This window comes from Lycorma delicatula, chromosome 8 (genome assembly GCF_047948215.1).
Source record: "Lycorma delicatula isolate Av1 chromosome 8, ASM4794821v1, whole genome shotgun sequence".
In the NCBI taxonomy this organism is placed as follows: Eukaryota; Metazoa; Arthropoda; class Insecta; order Hemiptera; family Fulgoridae; genus Lycorma; species Lycorma delicatula.
The window spans coordinates 93,060,530-93,075,647 of record NC_134462.1 but is presented as its reverse complement, the minus strand read 5'-3'; the positions used below and the strand labels follow the sequence as shown (position 1 = coordinate 93,075,647).

General features: G+C 31.7%; 1 protein-coding gene across 3 annotated transcripts in view; it reads left to right on the top strand.

The window, feature by feature from the left end:
• The window catches only part of LOC142328756 (deubiquitinating protein VCPIP1-like), a 66,896-nt gene that overhangs the window by 27,757 nt on the left and 24,021 nt on the right, over window positions 1-15,118 (top strand). For all 3 annotated transcript variants that reach the window (XM_075372774.1, XM_075372776.1, XM_075372775.1), the window contains exons 5-7: window positions 3,672-3,819; window positions 6,585-6,780; window positions 8,661-8,789. In XM_075372774.1, coding sequence (XP_075228889.1) covers window positions 3,672-3,819; window positions 6,585-6,780; window positions 8,661-8,789 — 473 coding nt within the window. The remainder of the gene's footprint in view (window positions 1-3,671; window positions 3,820-6,584; window positions 6,781-8,660; window positions 8,790-15,118) is intronic.

The following is a 15,118-nucleotide window of genomic DNA, read 5'->3' as shown; positions in this document are numbered from 1 at the left end:
TACTATTAACATGTAGTAAAGGTTTCACTTGTCTTACTGTGCTTTTTTTTTTACCTTTTTGAATTTATTTTGTTTTATGTGAAATGAAATTTGTTCAAAGAAATGTATTTGTACTGATACATTTCAGATTTATATTTTTTTTATTTTTCAATTATTAGATTTAGAATTGTGAATAAGCAAATGATTTTGCTATTTGTACACTAAATGCAATTAGTACATTCCTTGCGGAAAATGTTGTTTTTCAGCATAATGGCTTATTCCTTTATTAATTAAACAATGCATATATAAGTGACATCATTTGCCATATGAGTGGTCACAACGAGGCCATGAACAAGACATCCCCAGCACTGAATGTGTTAAGAGAATAAATATGTTAGAGAATAAGATTGGAAGATAGAAATCACCATTATATTCTTATCTAGACTGATTCTAGTATAATTTTTCAATTTCTGTAACAGAAATCTATATCTTATTTAAAAATAATTCTCACTTATTGAATCACCATTTTTTAAAAATATTGTTTCAATGTATAGAAATTTTTGAAACAGGTACATTATACATTGAAAACTCTTTATTGTACACTCAAGTTAAATTCATAACTTGAGTGTATAATAAGAGTTATGTATAAATTTTTTCCTTTTTATGAGTCATACTATTTTACCAAATAGTATGTATTTATATATTTACCAAATAAATAGTAAATATTTATATATTTACTGTAACATCAGACTTTATGTGCATTGCCTAATAGGTAAATATATGCAACACAATCTTTTGGCATCTTTTCTTTGAGGAATTAGTGTGGTGAAAGATCACTGATATAGAAACAGACAGTCATCATCCTTTTTTTCAATTTGTCTTAATTTTCTTTCTTAAAGTATTCCCAGCTTTATGGTTTTTTTTTTTCAGTGAGCAATTTCTCAACTTCAACTGGAAATCCGCTAAACTGAAGTTTACTCACATCATGAATTTATAAAGCTTGAGGAATTCAGCAACACCTAATGAAAAAGTAGAACATCTTGTATTACATAATTTTTTTTATCAATATAAAATTCATTTTTTTTTTAAATGTTTATGAAAGAGCGGTAAATTGGCATCTTACCCTATAGTTGCCAAAGTAGTGAATATATAGATAATTATAAAGATATTTTGATTGCAGTATTGCCTTGTTTTTATCTTTGACTTTTTTCTCTTATTTTGTAAATATGCATGATCATCATTCTTTCTCCCTATCTATTTGTTTACAGGGTTATAACTAACTCTTCCTGGGTTAACTATTGCTTTTTCACCCTCTTCAATCTATCTGTGCCCTCTTGTTTCATTTGATAGTACCTTTAGTCGCTCCATTTTTCTTGTTTAAGTAATGGAACTGCATCTTACCTGTTTTACAGGAGTCTAAACCAAACTGCAATTTTTTATTATTCTAATATAAAAGAAGACTGTGAGTTTCATTGGTTTTTGTATGCAAGTTGATCTTTATGAACACTTTATAGAGGTATCATAATCAGCTGTCTGATTGATTGTATGAAAAAAAATTTGTTGCTTCAAATTAGGTTGCTTACACTTCTATTTTAATCTAAAAACAATTTATGATCTGCAAAATTTTTTAACAAATGTAATCTTTCAATGTAATCACAGCTGGTTGCTGTGATAATAGATCACAGCAACCAGCTTAATATCAGCAGTTTATTCTTTTTTTTTTCAGACTTTCTTCCATATAAGACTTGTTTTAATATAAAGTAAAATATTGGACGCTTGAATCTGGGTTACATCATTAATTTTTTCACACACTGAACTCCCACTCACTTGGTGAAAGTTGACATGCATTGCCTCTGTCCAGGCAGTGTATTGGGTTGTTATATGAGGGTGAATCAAATTTAAATGGTAATTTTGCCATTCTATGCAATAAGCAGTTCCGAGGTGGATAGTAGATTGGGGGGTTACTTACTGTTCAGTATGTTAGAGAGGGGGAACCAGCTTGGTTAGCTCCTCCGCTCTGTTCTGTTCTTCAGTACAGCCATGAGGGAGCAAGAGGTTCCATCGTCTGTTGCACAACGTACAATCATAAAACTTCTAACTAATGAAGGTGTTAAACTGACAGTAATTTTAACTCATTTAAAAGTAGAGTTTTGGGATGCTACACTGTCCCAGAACTGAGTACATATGTGGGCCAGACAATTTAAGGGTGGGCAAGAAAGTGTAAAAAATGAAAGTCAAGTCTCACTGCTGACAATATTCATGCCATTCGAGAGCTTATTGAAGTTGATCGCTGGTTCACTGTTAAAGAAATCATGTCAGAAGTGGGTATCAGCTGTAGGAATGCTCAATCCATTATTACTGATCATCTTGACTTTAAAAAAATTAGTGCTCGACGGGTTCCGAGGGTGTTGATCGAAAATCAAAAATTGGTCAGGTTGGAGATCTGCGAGAAACTTCTGAATCGATTTTGGCAAGAAGGGGACAATTTTTTTAGGCACATCATCACATGTGATGAAACATGCGTCCATAATTACACTCCAGAGTCAAAAGTGGTGAGTAAGGTGTGGTGAAGAAAGGGTGAGGGTTGCCCAGTGAAGGCCAAAACTTGTTTGTAAGCCGAAAAAGTTCTTGCAACAATTTTTTTACTTAAAGGGAGTTTTACTCATTGATTTTCTCCACAATCAACAAACTGTGAATGCGGCTTACTATTACCAGCTGCTACAGTGTACAAAAGCCACCTACCAAAACAAAAGGTGGGGTATACCAATCAGAGATGTCATCCTTCTTCATGACAACGCCAGGCCACATACTGTGATTTTGACAAGAGATAATTGAAAAAAATGGACTGCGAAACCCTTGACTAACCTCCCTACAGTCCAGTTTGTCCCCCTGTGACTATTTTTTGTTTGTACCTTTGAAAGAATCACTTAGAGAGGAACAATGCGAAAATAATGAAGACATCGAGGAGCCCATGCACAATTGGTTGATGACCCATCCTCAAACTTTTTATGAACAAGGAATATTCAAGCTTTCAAATCGTTGGCAAAAGTGTGTAGATTGTACAGGAGACTATATAGAAAAATGATGAAGATATGAATTGTGTTTATTATTAATCAGTAAATTTATTAGAAAACATTACCAAATATATTTGATTCACCCTCATACAATTCTTAATTTATCCGAGAATGTACATGTGATATATCACTTACACTTAAAACTAATAAACAAATTTACAGACATACTAAAATAAATTTTCAAAAAATCTTATTAAATAAATCAGCATAACGGTAATCAGATATACTATTCGATTACATAATCATTGGATTTCAAATCACCTTTGAATAAGTGTCATCTACACAGAATATTATGTTTATACTTTACTTATCAGATATTTTGGATCTGATGAGCAAAATATATATAGTAAAATGAATATCAAAACTAAATAAAAATTATTAATGTTTTACTAGAAATTAAATTCAGGTCCTGTGGCAACATTACTGTACAGCTATTATAACCACTATTTAGAAACAAGCTAGTTATTATAGTGTTACCTCTAGTCTACTTCATTATCTGATAAATACTTATGTCTTTGAATGTTTCTCATTTATTGATAATTCAAGCATTTTTAAAGCAATACATCTATCTTTTGTTTTGGACTGAATAATAATTTGTGTATAATTTTTGTTTTTTAGTGATGTATTAGTACCACTTCATGCTGATGGAGATGGCCATTGTTTAGTTCATGCAGTTTCACGTGCACTTGTAGGTAGGGAATTATTTTGGCATCCTTTACGTTCTGCGCTTAAACAACACCTGATTAAGCATATTGATGAATACACAGTGAGTAAATAATTATTAGTTTTATTGCTGTATTATTTAAACAACTACTAATTTTTTTTTTACTTTAATAATCAAATGAAAGTTGATAGTTAGCTAATATTTATGGTTGTTTGATTAAATTATATTCTAAAGTAAGTAATTTTCTCTTTCTTTCTAATCTTTTGACATCATTGAGAAATTGCTTCTCAACCTCTTTCATGTCTTATCATAAATTTCCGTCCTCTTATGAACACAAGCAGCTATTTTCCTAGTTCATCTTTTACTATTAAATTCTGTTTCTTTTTTAGCCAGCTGTTACTTTTTCTGTTATTACCACTCCATTAATTTTTTTCTGTACTTTCTTCCATCTTTCCACAACATGTTTTTGTCATTACCAATGTTGCACAGCCATAAGTCATAAATACCGTACCAGTTGTTTTATTTCCAGTTTATTCATTTGATGTTATCTTCTGAATTTCTCAAATGAATACCATCTCAATTTACTTCATTTTTAATTCCTTTTTTTTATTATGTTCTTGTTCTCAAGTATATGTTATTTATTACCTTTATTTAAACCCAAAGAATTTTGGTCACCATTTTAGTTGCTGTTATCTTTATAAAAATTTTATTTGAAAACATGGGCAAGGCAACTTCTGAATGATTTGTTTTAGTTTTACATGTTATTCAGTGAACAACGCAACAACTTCAGCTAGTCATCCTAGATGAATTATTCAAATCGTAATAATATCTCTTTCCTTTCATAATTAGTCAAAAATTATCTACACTTTTTGTTCTACAATCTATTTGCACAAAGCTAGGGATTCAACATGTATATCAATTTTTATCACTTCTCTTGTCAATTCATTTGGTCCAGCAGTCCACAAGCTTTCATATACCTTTCAAGAAGAAGAAGGTTTTTGCTTGGTTGCGAAGCACTTTTGCTCTTTCTGCATGTTTAAGTCTATAAAAAATTGATTACCTCTCAAAGCATTCTTGAGTGGCCCAAACAGATGAAAGTTGGAGGTAGCAAGATATGAGCTGTAGGAATAGTGTTGTTCCAGTATCTCAAAATTCAACATGTTGATGGTTTGAACAGTGTGGTGAGCCATGTGTAGGCAGGCATTGTTATGCATCAACAACACTTTCTTCGACAATAGACCTCAGCATTTGTTGCGAATTGCTGGCTTCAGCTTGTTTTCCAACATTTCACTGTAACTCGTGCCGTTGATCATAGTCCCCTTTTCCATGAAGTCTTCCAGTATAGGCCCTTTTGCATCCCCAAAAACAGTTAGCATAACCTTTTCGGTAAATGTTCAGTCTCGAATTCTTTCTTCATCGGAGATCTGGTGTTTCCACTGTATACTCTGGCATTTCAATTCTGGCTCATAGTGATGGACCCACACCATATTTCATCATCGATGACTGTTCTCCTCAAAAAGGTGTTGCCTTCCTTGTTGAAGCAATCAAGTAAGCGTTGGCAGTTATCAACATGTTTGAGCTTTTGTTCTGCAATAAGCTGTCTTGGTACTCATCGCACAAAGACTACAGATGCTGAGCTCGTCATGGATGTTTTTATGGGTAGAATCATGACTGATGTTCAAAGAAGACGCTATCTCATCAATGGTAACTTGCCTATTCACCAGAACTGTTTCTTGAGTTTGCAAAATCTTGTCCATGGCGGAGGTTGAGGAGCTTCACACTCGCCTGGCTACTTTTAAACTTCTCAATCCACAAAAAAACACTTTCTGATAAAGTATTGTCAGTGAGTTTTGATGAAGTCTATAATGAATTTCACCCATTTTCACACTCTCTGACCAGAGATATCAGATCACTGCTCATTGTTTGTGCAAACGTAGCAGACAGACTGTATTACCTAGAAGGCAATTGATGTGGTCGGGACCAAATTTCACATATGACCGTAATCATACCAACTCTAAGCACATATGAATAGAAGACAGTATGACAACTTTGAAGGTGTGTTATGGCAAAAGTGTAGATAATTTCTGACTCACCCTCATATTTTACCTAGATTCAAACTAGCAACCCTTAGATTAGTGAATCAGCATTTTACCATTGTGTTTTCATAGTCTCATTTAATATATAATGATATTTTATAAACTTGATTCTCAGCTACTAAACTATACATTGAGAAGTATATTTTAACTAATAGAAGAACAAAATTAATTGATTTTTAGTGAAATAAAATTACATAATTGTATCAGTTATGTTTCTTGCAGTAAAACAACTTATTTACTAAACAAAATATTGTTTATTAAAAATATTATTATGTTTTTTTTAAATTTAAATAAATTTAGTAAAATTGATTTTAAGGTAGTGTTTCAGCCAAGTAAAGTAAAAGATGCTCTTTGTTTGTATATCTTAATGTCTTTTACTACTTCTAATTTCACTTCAATTTTGGAATCAAAATGTTTATTAATGTGAAATTCTAATTTTATTATCTGAAGGTTACTAAAGAAATAGTTAATCATCTATCTCATAAACAAAAAAAATATATCTTTTTATTATTTAAAACCATTGTTACCAATTTACACATGTATGAGAAATAATGCAGAAAATAGTTTTACTTTGTCCTGAGCAAGATTGTGAATTTCATTCCTTTCAATTGACTGCTTCTCCCAGAGAAATAAAAGTGTGTTAACATACTGTACATTATGACTGGTAGTAAATCTCCTTTAATTATAAAAAAATATATAATTTAATATTGTACCCTTATTTTATTGTAGGATCTTATTAAAACATTTAACGTCCATTTTGGGTTTGTTTAGGCTTTATTGGGCGATTTTATAAATGGATCAGAATGGCCTGGAATCATAGCAGAGTGTGATCCTGACTATGTACCTGTTGATGAAGATATTTTAGGTTTACGTAATGTACATATATTTGGATTGGCAAATTTATTAAGACGGCCTATATTATTATTGGACAACCTGTCTGGAATGAACACATCTGCTGATTATTCTGGTAAGGTATTAAAATATGTAATTATATTTACATTATTCGTATTTACTCTTTTCATACTTGGAATGATGAATAAAAAACTAACTTATTCATTTGCCTTTGTTTTATTGTGTATATTATTAATTGTAAAAATTCCTTATTCGTTTGCCTCTTATAACAAAAGGAGGCAGTCTTTGCCATCTTTTATTAAAAATACTAAAAAAATTTTAAAGAAGAAGAAGAATTTTGGACAATCTCAGATTATGATGTATTTGAAAAATCCTGAAGTTTTATTCTTATTTTTAAAATTGTTAATTTTTGTGTTTGTTCTGATTTGTGAAGTTTAGCTCTGTTCAGACAATTATAAATAAAAATTATAATAAAAAGAGTAATTATAATAAAAAGAGACAATTATTATAAAAAGAGTAGTGTTTTAGAATATTATAGTAGATGTAAAATATGGATTAAGATCAAGTGTACAGAAGTGGCTCGTATGTTTGTCACATGGGTTTGTTTTTGAATATTTTAGAAAATTTTCATTATCTTTTTAACAGTATAATTTCTCCATCCCACCAATATGCTGTGACATAAGTGTAACTTCACCACTGATTGGTTGGGTAGCTCTATACCTAGAGGACATCTTTTAATTACAGTAATGTGGAAATTAATCCAAACCCAGGAAATGTTTTATTTATTTCATGTTATATGGCTACACCATATGTGTAATGTGTGCTTGGCCACACCCATTCTTTTAGTTGTTTGTGTAATGTGAGGTTATTGTTCTTTTGTTACATAGTAATTTTCATCTTATAAATAGTGTTTTGTGAGAAAAAGTAAACTTGATCCAAAATTATTTGCTGTGAACTTAAATTGAGAATTAGCAGCCAGTGGAGGAATAGATTTACATGACAACTGTTAGACACTGACTTTTTGTAGCAGGACAGAAAACTCGTTGACCAGCTAAAAAGCAGCTCTTAATTAGAAGATCAGATGAAAATACATATCAGCTCATAACCAACAAACAATTAAACATCCCAGAAAAAAATGTTGGGTTGTTTCACATTTGAAGGCCCTTGTTCATTACTTTCAGTAGATGTTATGTTGAAAACTGATGAAAATATCAAGATTCCAAAGAAAAGGTTTGTGACACAGCTTCAAAACAAATCCCACAAGGCACCAGAATGTTCCAACAAGATTGATGCCATGCCATACTGCCAAAAAAATTTTAAAATTTTTTGAAGACCTTAAGAGCTCTTGTGGCCAGACAACTCCCCTGACTGAAACCCAATTGAAAATCTTTTTGACAATAGTGAAAAAACTCAAAAGTGAATTGTACTACAAAAATTGACCTGATTAAAGCAATAATATTGGTATGGTTTCATGATGAAAAAAAAAAAGTTTAATACTTGTTAAATCAATGCTAAATTGTGTACGTAAAATGGTTAAGAATAAAGAATATATTAATTAGTAGATATTCACATATTGTATAGGTATGATTTTTTTTCCAAATAAAGTTACTTTTTATTAAATAACATTGTGTTCAGCTTAATTAGCACATATATTGTAACTCTCTCTTGATATGTTGGTGGGGTTATCATATCATTTCATTTATTATAGCATATACCAGGTAAGTATATTGAACCATGATGTAATGTTTGCATAAGGGTGTGAAATCTACTGGAAGGGTCTTTAACATAAAACTAGCTAATTTTAAGGGGTACTGAAATACTATCCCATGCAAAAGATCATGTTTTGATTTTATTCTGTTTATTTTATATCTCAATGGCTATTTTTTACCTTAATTTTATTTCTGTAACTAAATACATATTGTTTATTACACATTTATTAATTTCTTGCTAGTGAATTAGTAATCAGATGTTTTCTTTGTATTATCTGATTGACAGCCATGTTTCTGCCTGGATTGTCACCCCCTGAAATGTGTGGTAAAAATGGACGATTAAATCCTCCAATATGTGTTGCTTGGTCAAGTGCTGCTCGTAATCATTTTATTCCATTAGTGCCTGTTAAAGATAGTAAGTATTTTTCAGTTTTCTTTAATTACAAATATTCATTTTTTTAAAGCAGTTTTATTTTATTTGGTAATATATTAATAAATGGATTTTCTACAATTTTTAAATAATATTAATAATTAAGATGAGTGTTTCTTTCGCTTCACGTAGTCTTTTTAAAAATTATAAACTTTGCTTTAGAAAACATAGTAATAATGCTTGAAATATTTACTCAAAATTCATAGCTGTTTCACCCACTTTACCTTTTTCATCTCATATTTCATTATTGTTGAAAAGTTAAAGGGGAATATTGCACTTTAAGTATCCAGCTTTAAACGATTTTGTAATGGCAAGGAAATTTGATATTTATAAACAAGAATAGCCTGGTATTATAGTGATCTACTTTTAGTAGTTTAGTCTTTATCTTTTTTTTTTTGTTATGAAAAACATACATATATATACTTTGGAGTCCGCTTATTGTGATCACTATGAGACCTACAACTTTTGATAACAATAACCAATTGGTAACATTAAGCAAAGGATGAAGAAAAAATTACTACACAATAATACAAACCTTTATATTTACACAAAACAACATATCTTATTAATTTAAAAAAAAAAAACAAATTTATTTAAAAAATTAGCCTTTTACTGGAGTCTTTTTTTTGTCTTCAGTCATTTGACTGGTTTGATGCAACTCTCCAAGATTCCCTGTCTAGTGCTAGTAGTTTCATTTCAGTATACCCCCTACATCCTACATCCCTAACAATTTGTTTTACATATTCCAAACGTGGCCTGCCTACACAATTTTTTCCTTCTACCTGTCCTTCCAATATTAAAGAGACTATTCCAGGATGCCTTAGTATGTGGCCTATAAGTCTGTCTCTTCTTTTAACTATATTTTTCCAAATGCTTCTTTCTTTATCTATTTGCCGCAATACCTCATCATTTGTCACTTTATCCACCCATCTGATTTTTAACATTCTCATATAGCTCCACATTTCAAAAGCTTCTAATCTTTTCTTCTCAGGTACTCTGATCGTCCAAGTTTCACTTCCATATAAAGCGACACTCCAAATATGTATTTTCAAAAATGTTTTCCTGACAGTTAAATTAATTTTTGATGTAAATAAATTATATTTCTGACTGAAGGCTCGTTTTGCCTGTGCTATTAGGCATTTTATATCGCTCCTGCTTCATCCATCTTTAGTAATTCTACTTCGCAAATAACAAAATTCTTCTACCTCCATATTCTTTTTCTCCTCCAATTTTCTCATTCAGTGGTCCATCTTTGTTATTTCTACTACATTTCATTACTTTCATTTTGTTCTTGTTTATATTCATGCGGTAGTTCTTGCATAGGACTTCATCCATGCCATTCATTGTTTCTTCTAAATCCGTTTTACTGCCAGCTAGAATTACTACATCATCAGCAAATCGTAGCATCTGTATATTTTCACCTTGTACTGCTACTCTGAATCTAAATTGTTCTTTAACATCATTAATTGCTAGTTCTATGTAAAGATTAAAAAGTAACGAGGATAGGAAACATCCTTGTTAAACTCCCTTCTTATTACGGCTTCTTTCTTAAATTCTTCAATTATTACTGTTGCTATTTGGTTCCTGTAAATGTTAGCAATTGTTCTATCTCTGTATTTGAACCCTAATTTTTTTTAAATGCTGAACATTTTATTCCAGTCTACGTTATCAAATGCCTTTTTTAGATCTCTAAACACCAAGTATGTTGGTTTGTTTTTCTTTAATCTTCCTTCTACTATTAATCTGAGGCCTAAAATTGCTTCCCTTGTCCCTATACTTTTCCTGAAACCAAATTGATCTTCTCCTAACACTTCTTCCACTCTCCTCTTAATTCTTCTGTATCAAATTTTAGTTAAGATTTTTGATGCATGACTATTAAACTAATTGTTCTGTATTCTTCACATTTATCTGCTCCTGCTTTCTTTGGTACCATGACTATAACACTTTTTTTGAAGTCTGACGGAACTTCCCCTTTTTCATAAATATTACACACCAGCTTGTATAATCTATCAATCGCTTCGTCACCTGCACTGTGCAGTAATTCTACAGGTATTCAGTCTATTCCAGGAGCCTTTCTGCCATTTAAATCTTTTAATGCTCTCTTAAATTCAGATCTCAGTATTGTTTCTCCCATTTCATCCTCCTCAACTTCCTCTTCTTCCTCTATAACACCATTTTCTAATTCATTTCCTCCATATAACTCTTCATTATATTCCACCCATCTATCGACTTTACTTTTTGTATTACATATTGGTGTACCATCTTTGTTTAACACATTATTAAATTTTAATTTATGTACCCCAAAATTTTCCTTAACTTTCCTGTATGCTCGGTCTATTTTACCAATGTTCATTTCTCTTTCCACTTCTGAACACTTTTCTTTAATCCACTCTTCTTTCGCTAGTTTGCACTTCTTGTTTATAGCATTTCTTAATTGTTGGTAGTTCCTTTTACTTTCTTCATCACTAGCATTCTTATATTTTCTACGTTCATGCATCAGCTGCACTATATCGTCTGAAACCCAACGTTTTCTACCAGTTCTCTTTGTTCCACCTAAGTTCGCTTCTGCTGATTTAAGAATTTCCTTTTTAACATTCTTCCATTCTTCTTCTACATTTTCTACCTTATCTTCTTTACTCAGACCTCTTGCGATGTCCTCCTCAAAAATCTTCTTTACCTCCTCTTCCTCAAGCTTCTCTAAATTCCACCGATTCATCTGACACCTTTTCTTCAGGTTTTTAAACCCCAATCTACATTTCATTATCACCAAATTATGGTCGCTATCAATGTCTGCTCCAGGGTAAGTTTTGCAGTCAACGAGTTGATTCCTAAATCTTTGCTTAACCATGATATAATCTATCTGATACCTTGCAGTATCGCCTGGCTTTTTCCAAGTGTATATTCTTCTATTATGATTTTTAAATTGGGTGTTGGCAATTACTAAATTATACTTTGTGCAAAACTCTGTAAGTCTGTTCCCTCTTTCATTCCTTTTGCCCAGCCCGTATTTACCTACTATATTTCCTTCCTTGCCCTTTCCAATGCTTGCATTCCAGTCTCAAACTATTATTAAATTTTCATCTCCTTTTACGTGTTTAATTGCTTCATCAATCTCTTCGTATACACACTACCTCATCATCAGCATGGGCGCTTGTAGGCATACAGACGTTAACAATCGTTGTCGGTTTAGGTTTTGATTTTATCCTTATTACAATGATTCTATTGCTATGCGTTTTGAAATATTCTACTCTCTTCCCTATCTTCTTGTTCATTATGAAACCTACTCCTGCCTGCCCATTATTTGAAGCTGAGTTTATTATTCTAAAATCACCTGATCAACAATCGCCTTCCTCTTCCCACCGAACCTCACTAATTACTACTACATCCACATTTATCCTATCCATTTCTCTTTTTAAATTTTCCAGCTTACCAATCTTTTTTAAACTTCTAACATTCCACGCTCCGACTCAGAATGTTATTTTTTAATTTTCTGGTGACCCCTCCTTAGTACTCCCCACCCGGAGATCCGAACGGGGGACTAGTTTACCTCCGGAATATTTTACCAAGGAAGGCGCCTCCATCATTGCTATATGAAAATACAGAGAGCCACATTTTCTTGGAAAAAAAGCAGCTGTAGTTTTCCACTGCTTTCAGCTGCGCAGTACTAGAGGACTGAGTGATGTTGATATGGCCGTTTAAGTCGTCCTGACTCACTCCCCTAACAACTACTGAAAGAGCTGCTGCCCTCTTTCAGGAATCATTCCTTAGTCTGGCTCTCAACAGATACCTCTCCAATATGGTTGCACCTTCGGTCCAGCTACTCTGTATCACTGAGTACTCAAGCCCCCTCACCAACGGCAAGGTCTCATGATTCATATAGGAGGTTACTGGAGTCAATGAATGTAATCTTCATTTTCATAATGTTTGGTAAAGTTTGATGCCCTTCCTGTATTAGGAACCATGATGAAGAATTCTCAAGGCATCTTGCATCTCTGCTTTACTTGGTGGAGCTTCAACTCCATCCTACATTTGCTTCAATATTGACCCAATTTTGAAACTCAACTAGGCATATCACCTGTAGTTTTGAATTATATTTCATCTTAGTTGAGATCTACAACAGCAGAAGCTTCATCATGGATCTTTGAAAATCCATCTTTTTGGAAGCAGTTTTCTACTGTTGTCTTTGAAATGTTTCCACGACATTGCTAGCAAATGCAATGCATCTAAAAGTAAAATGCAAATATAATGCTTCTTTTTGCAATTGCATTTACATCTGATTTATCTTAAATTTCATCAAGCTCAGCTATAATTTTTTCTCGAGTTTTTTTATGGTAATAGACTTTTAATGTCCATATTATTATACCTTATTACACAGTTGGATTATCAAAGTAGTTAGAAGGTAAGAAAGTGATTTTTGTTTTGTAAAGACTATTTGTCAGGTGTGCTGTGGAGTTGTCTACTAATAGGACAATCTTTTACCTTAATTCTTGATCCCAATTAATTAAATAATTGTTAAAAATAAAACTTGTCATCCAAGCATTAGCACTAGAAAAGTACTCAGGCAAATTTTTGACACCTTTATAGCAGTGGGTTTTTACTTTTGTTAATAACTAAAAGATCTCTCTATTCTCCTCTCATATTGGCACAGCAAAAAACTGTCACTCGCCCTTTCAAAGTTTTAAATCCTTTGCAAGTTTCGTTTTTGAACAAATGGTGTGCTCAGGCATTGCACGAAAATAAAGCCCAGATTCATCTGCATTACAGATATCCTGGGATGAATATTCGGCAATAATTTTTGGCTACTCGATTTTTATCCATTCACTGGCTGCTATGAAATCGGAACTTTCTTCTTCACCATGGAGTTGTTTATAGACTATATTCTCTTACCTCTTCCATCTGTTGAACCATCCATCAGTTGGAGTGAAATATTGTTTGCCCATAGTTTTTGCTAATTCTTATGCTTTTTGATAAATAGACCCATTAACAGGAGCATTCTTTTCACGAACAATTATGAACCAAATTTTTAGTGCCAACTTAACTTGAATGTCTTTGCCAGATCAATCTCTGTTTTGATCCGTTTTGTTTGGAAATTTGAGAAATTTCTATTCTTGCTCTATTTTATAAGTTTTTGCATTAGAGCAGTTGTGAAATTTTTAAGTACACAGCTGCACCCATTGCATTTCAGTTGACTCATTTTAGGCAATATATCAAAGCTCTTTAAAATTTTCCTCTTTTCTTGAAGAGATAAATTTGCATGTTTTTTTCTTTCGTCTGTCACGATATGTAGGGTTATTTATAGTGAACTTTATATAGTCTTATTACTCAGTAGTTATAGGTTGTAGTCATAGTTTATGTCAACAGTTCACAAAATAAATTAGATAAATCGCAACTGAATACACTTTATATAGCTTTTAAAAAATCATTATTTATGATGCACTTTATGTAGTCTTGTAGCTCAACACTTCACGTCAACAGATCACAAAATAAATTAGGTAAATCACAACAGTACCTATACACTACATCATGTATCAACATGTACACACCTCCCATATAACGGCAATGCTTCAAGTAAAAACCCATTTACTTACCTAACTTTTGTTTAAGATTTATATTGTTGCATTCTTGTTTAGAAAGTTTTAAACAATAAGATCATTTTGTAGAAATTCCTAAGAATTTCCATCTTTTGTAGCCACGTATAGTTATATAACTGATGATAACAATAGCCGAAGTTTGATCATAGTATGCGGATTATTTTTGTATAGATGGTTTTGGGACTGATTAAATAACAATAACCGATTGATAATATCCGCAATTCTAATATGTAGTTTATATATATATATACACACACACACACACACGTATATATATTAATATATATTATAATAATATTATATTAAATAATTATGTATATATACATATATTAGAATAAAGAAAAAGTTCCTATAAACATGGGACCAGAAATGCTTTGTTTCCCCGCTAGCTGCATTTTGTTTTCTTCACTAAATAATTTTTATTTCCAGAATTGTTTGACTATTTACATTGAAATTTGGCATGGTACTTACTATTAGAAAAATTAACAACCTTATCTAATAATATCTTTCAAAATCGCAGCCATTTAAAATTTTTAAAATTTAAAAACCATAAGAATCAAAAAGATTTTCTTTTTTAATTTTGAACAAACTAGCATACTTGGTTTTTTTTTTACTTACTTCATAAAATCACCAAACTTTCTACTAAAATCATCCCATAATTTGAATAGAAAATACAATAATAATCATTATATGAAGACATGTTTTGAAAGATGAATATTTTGA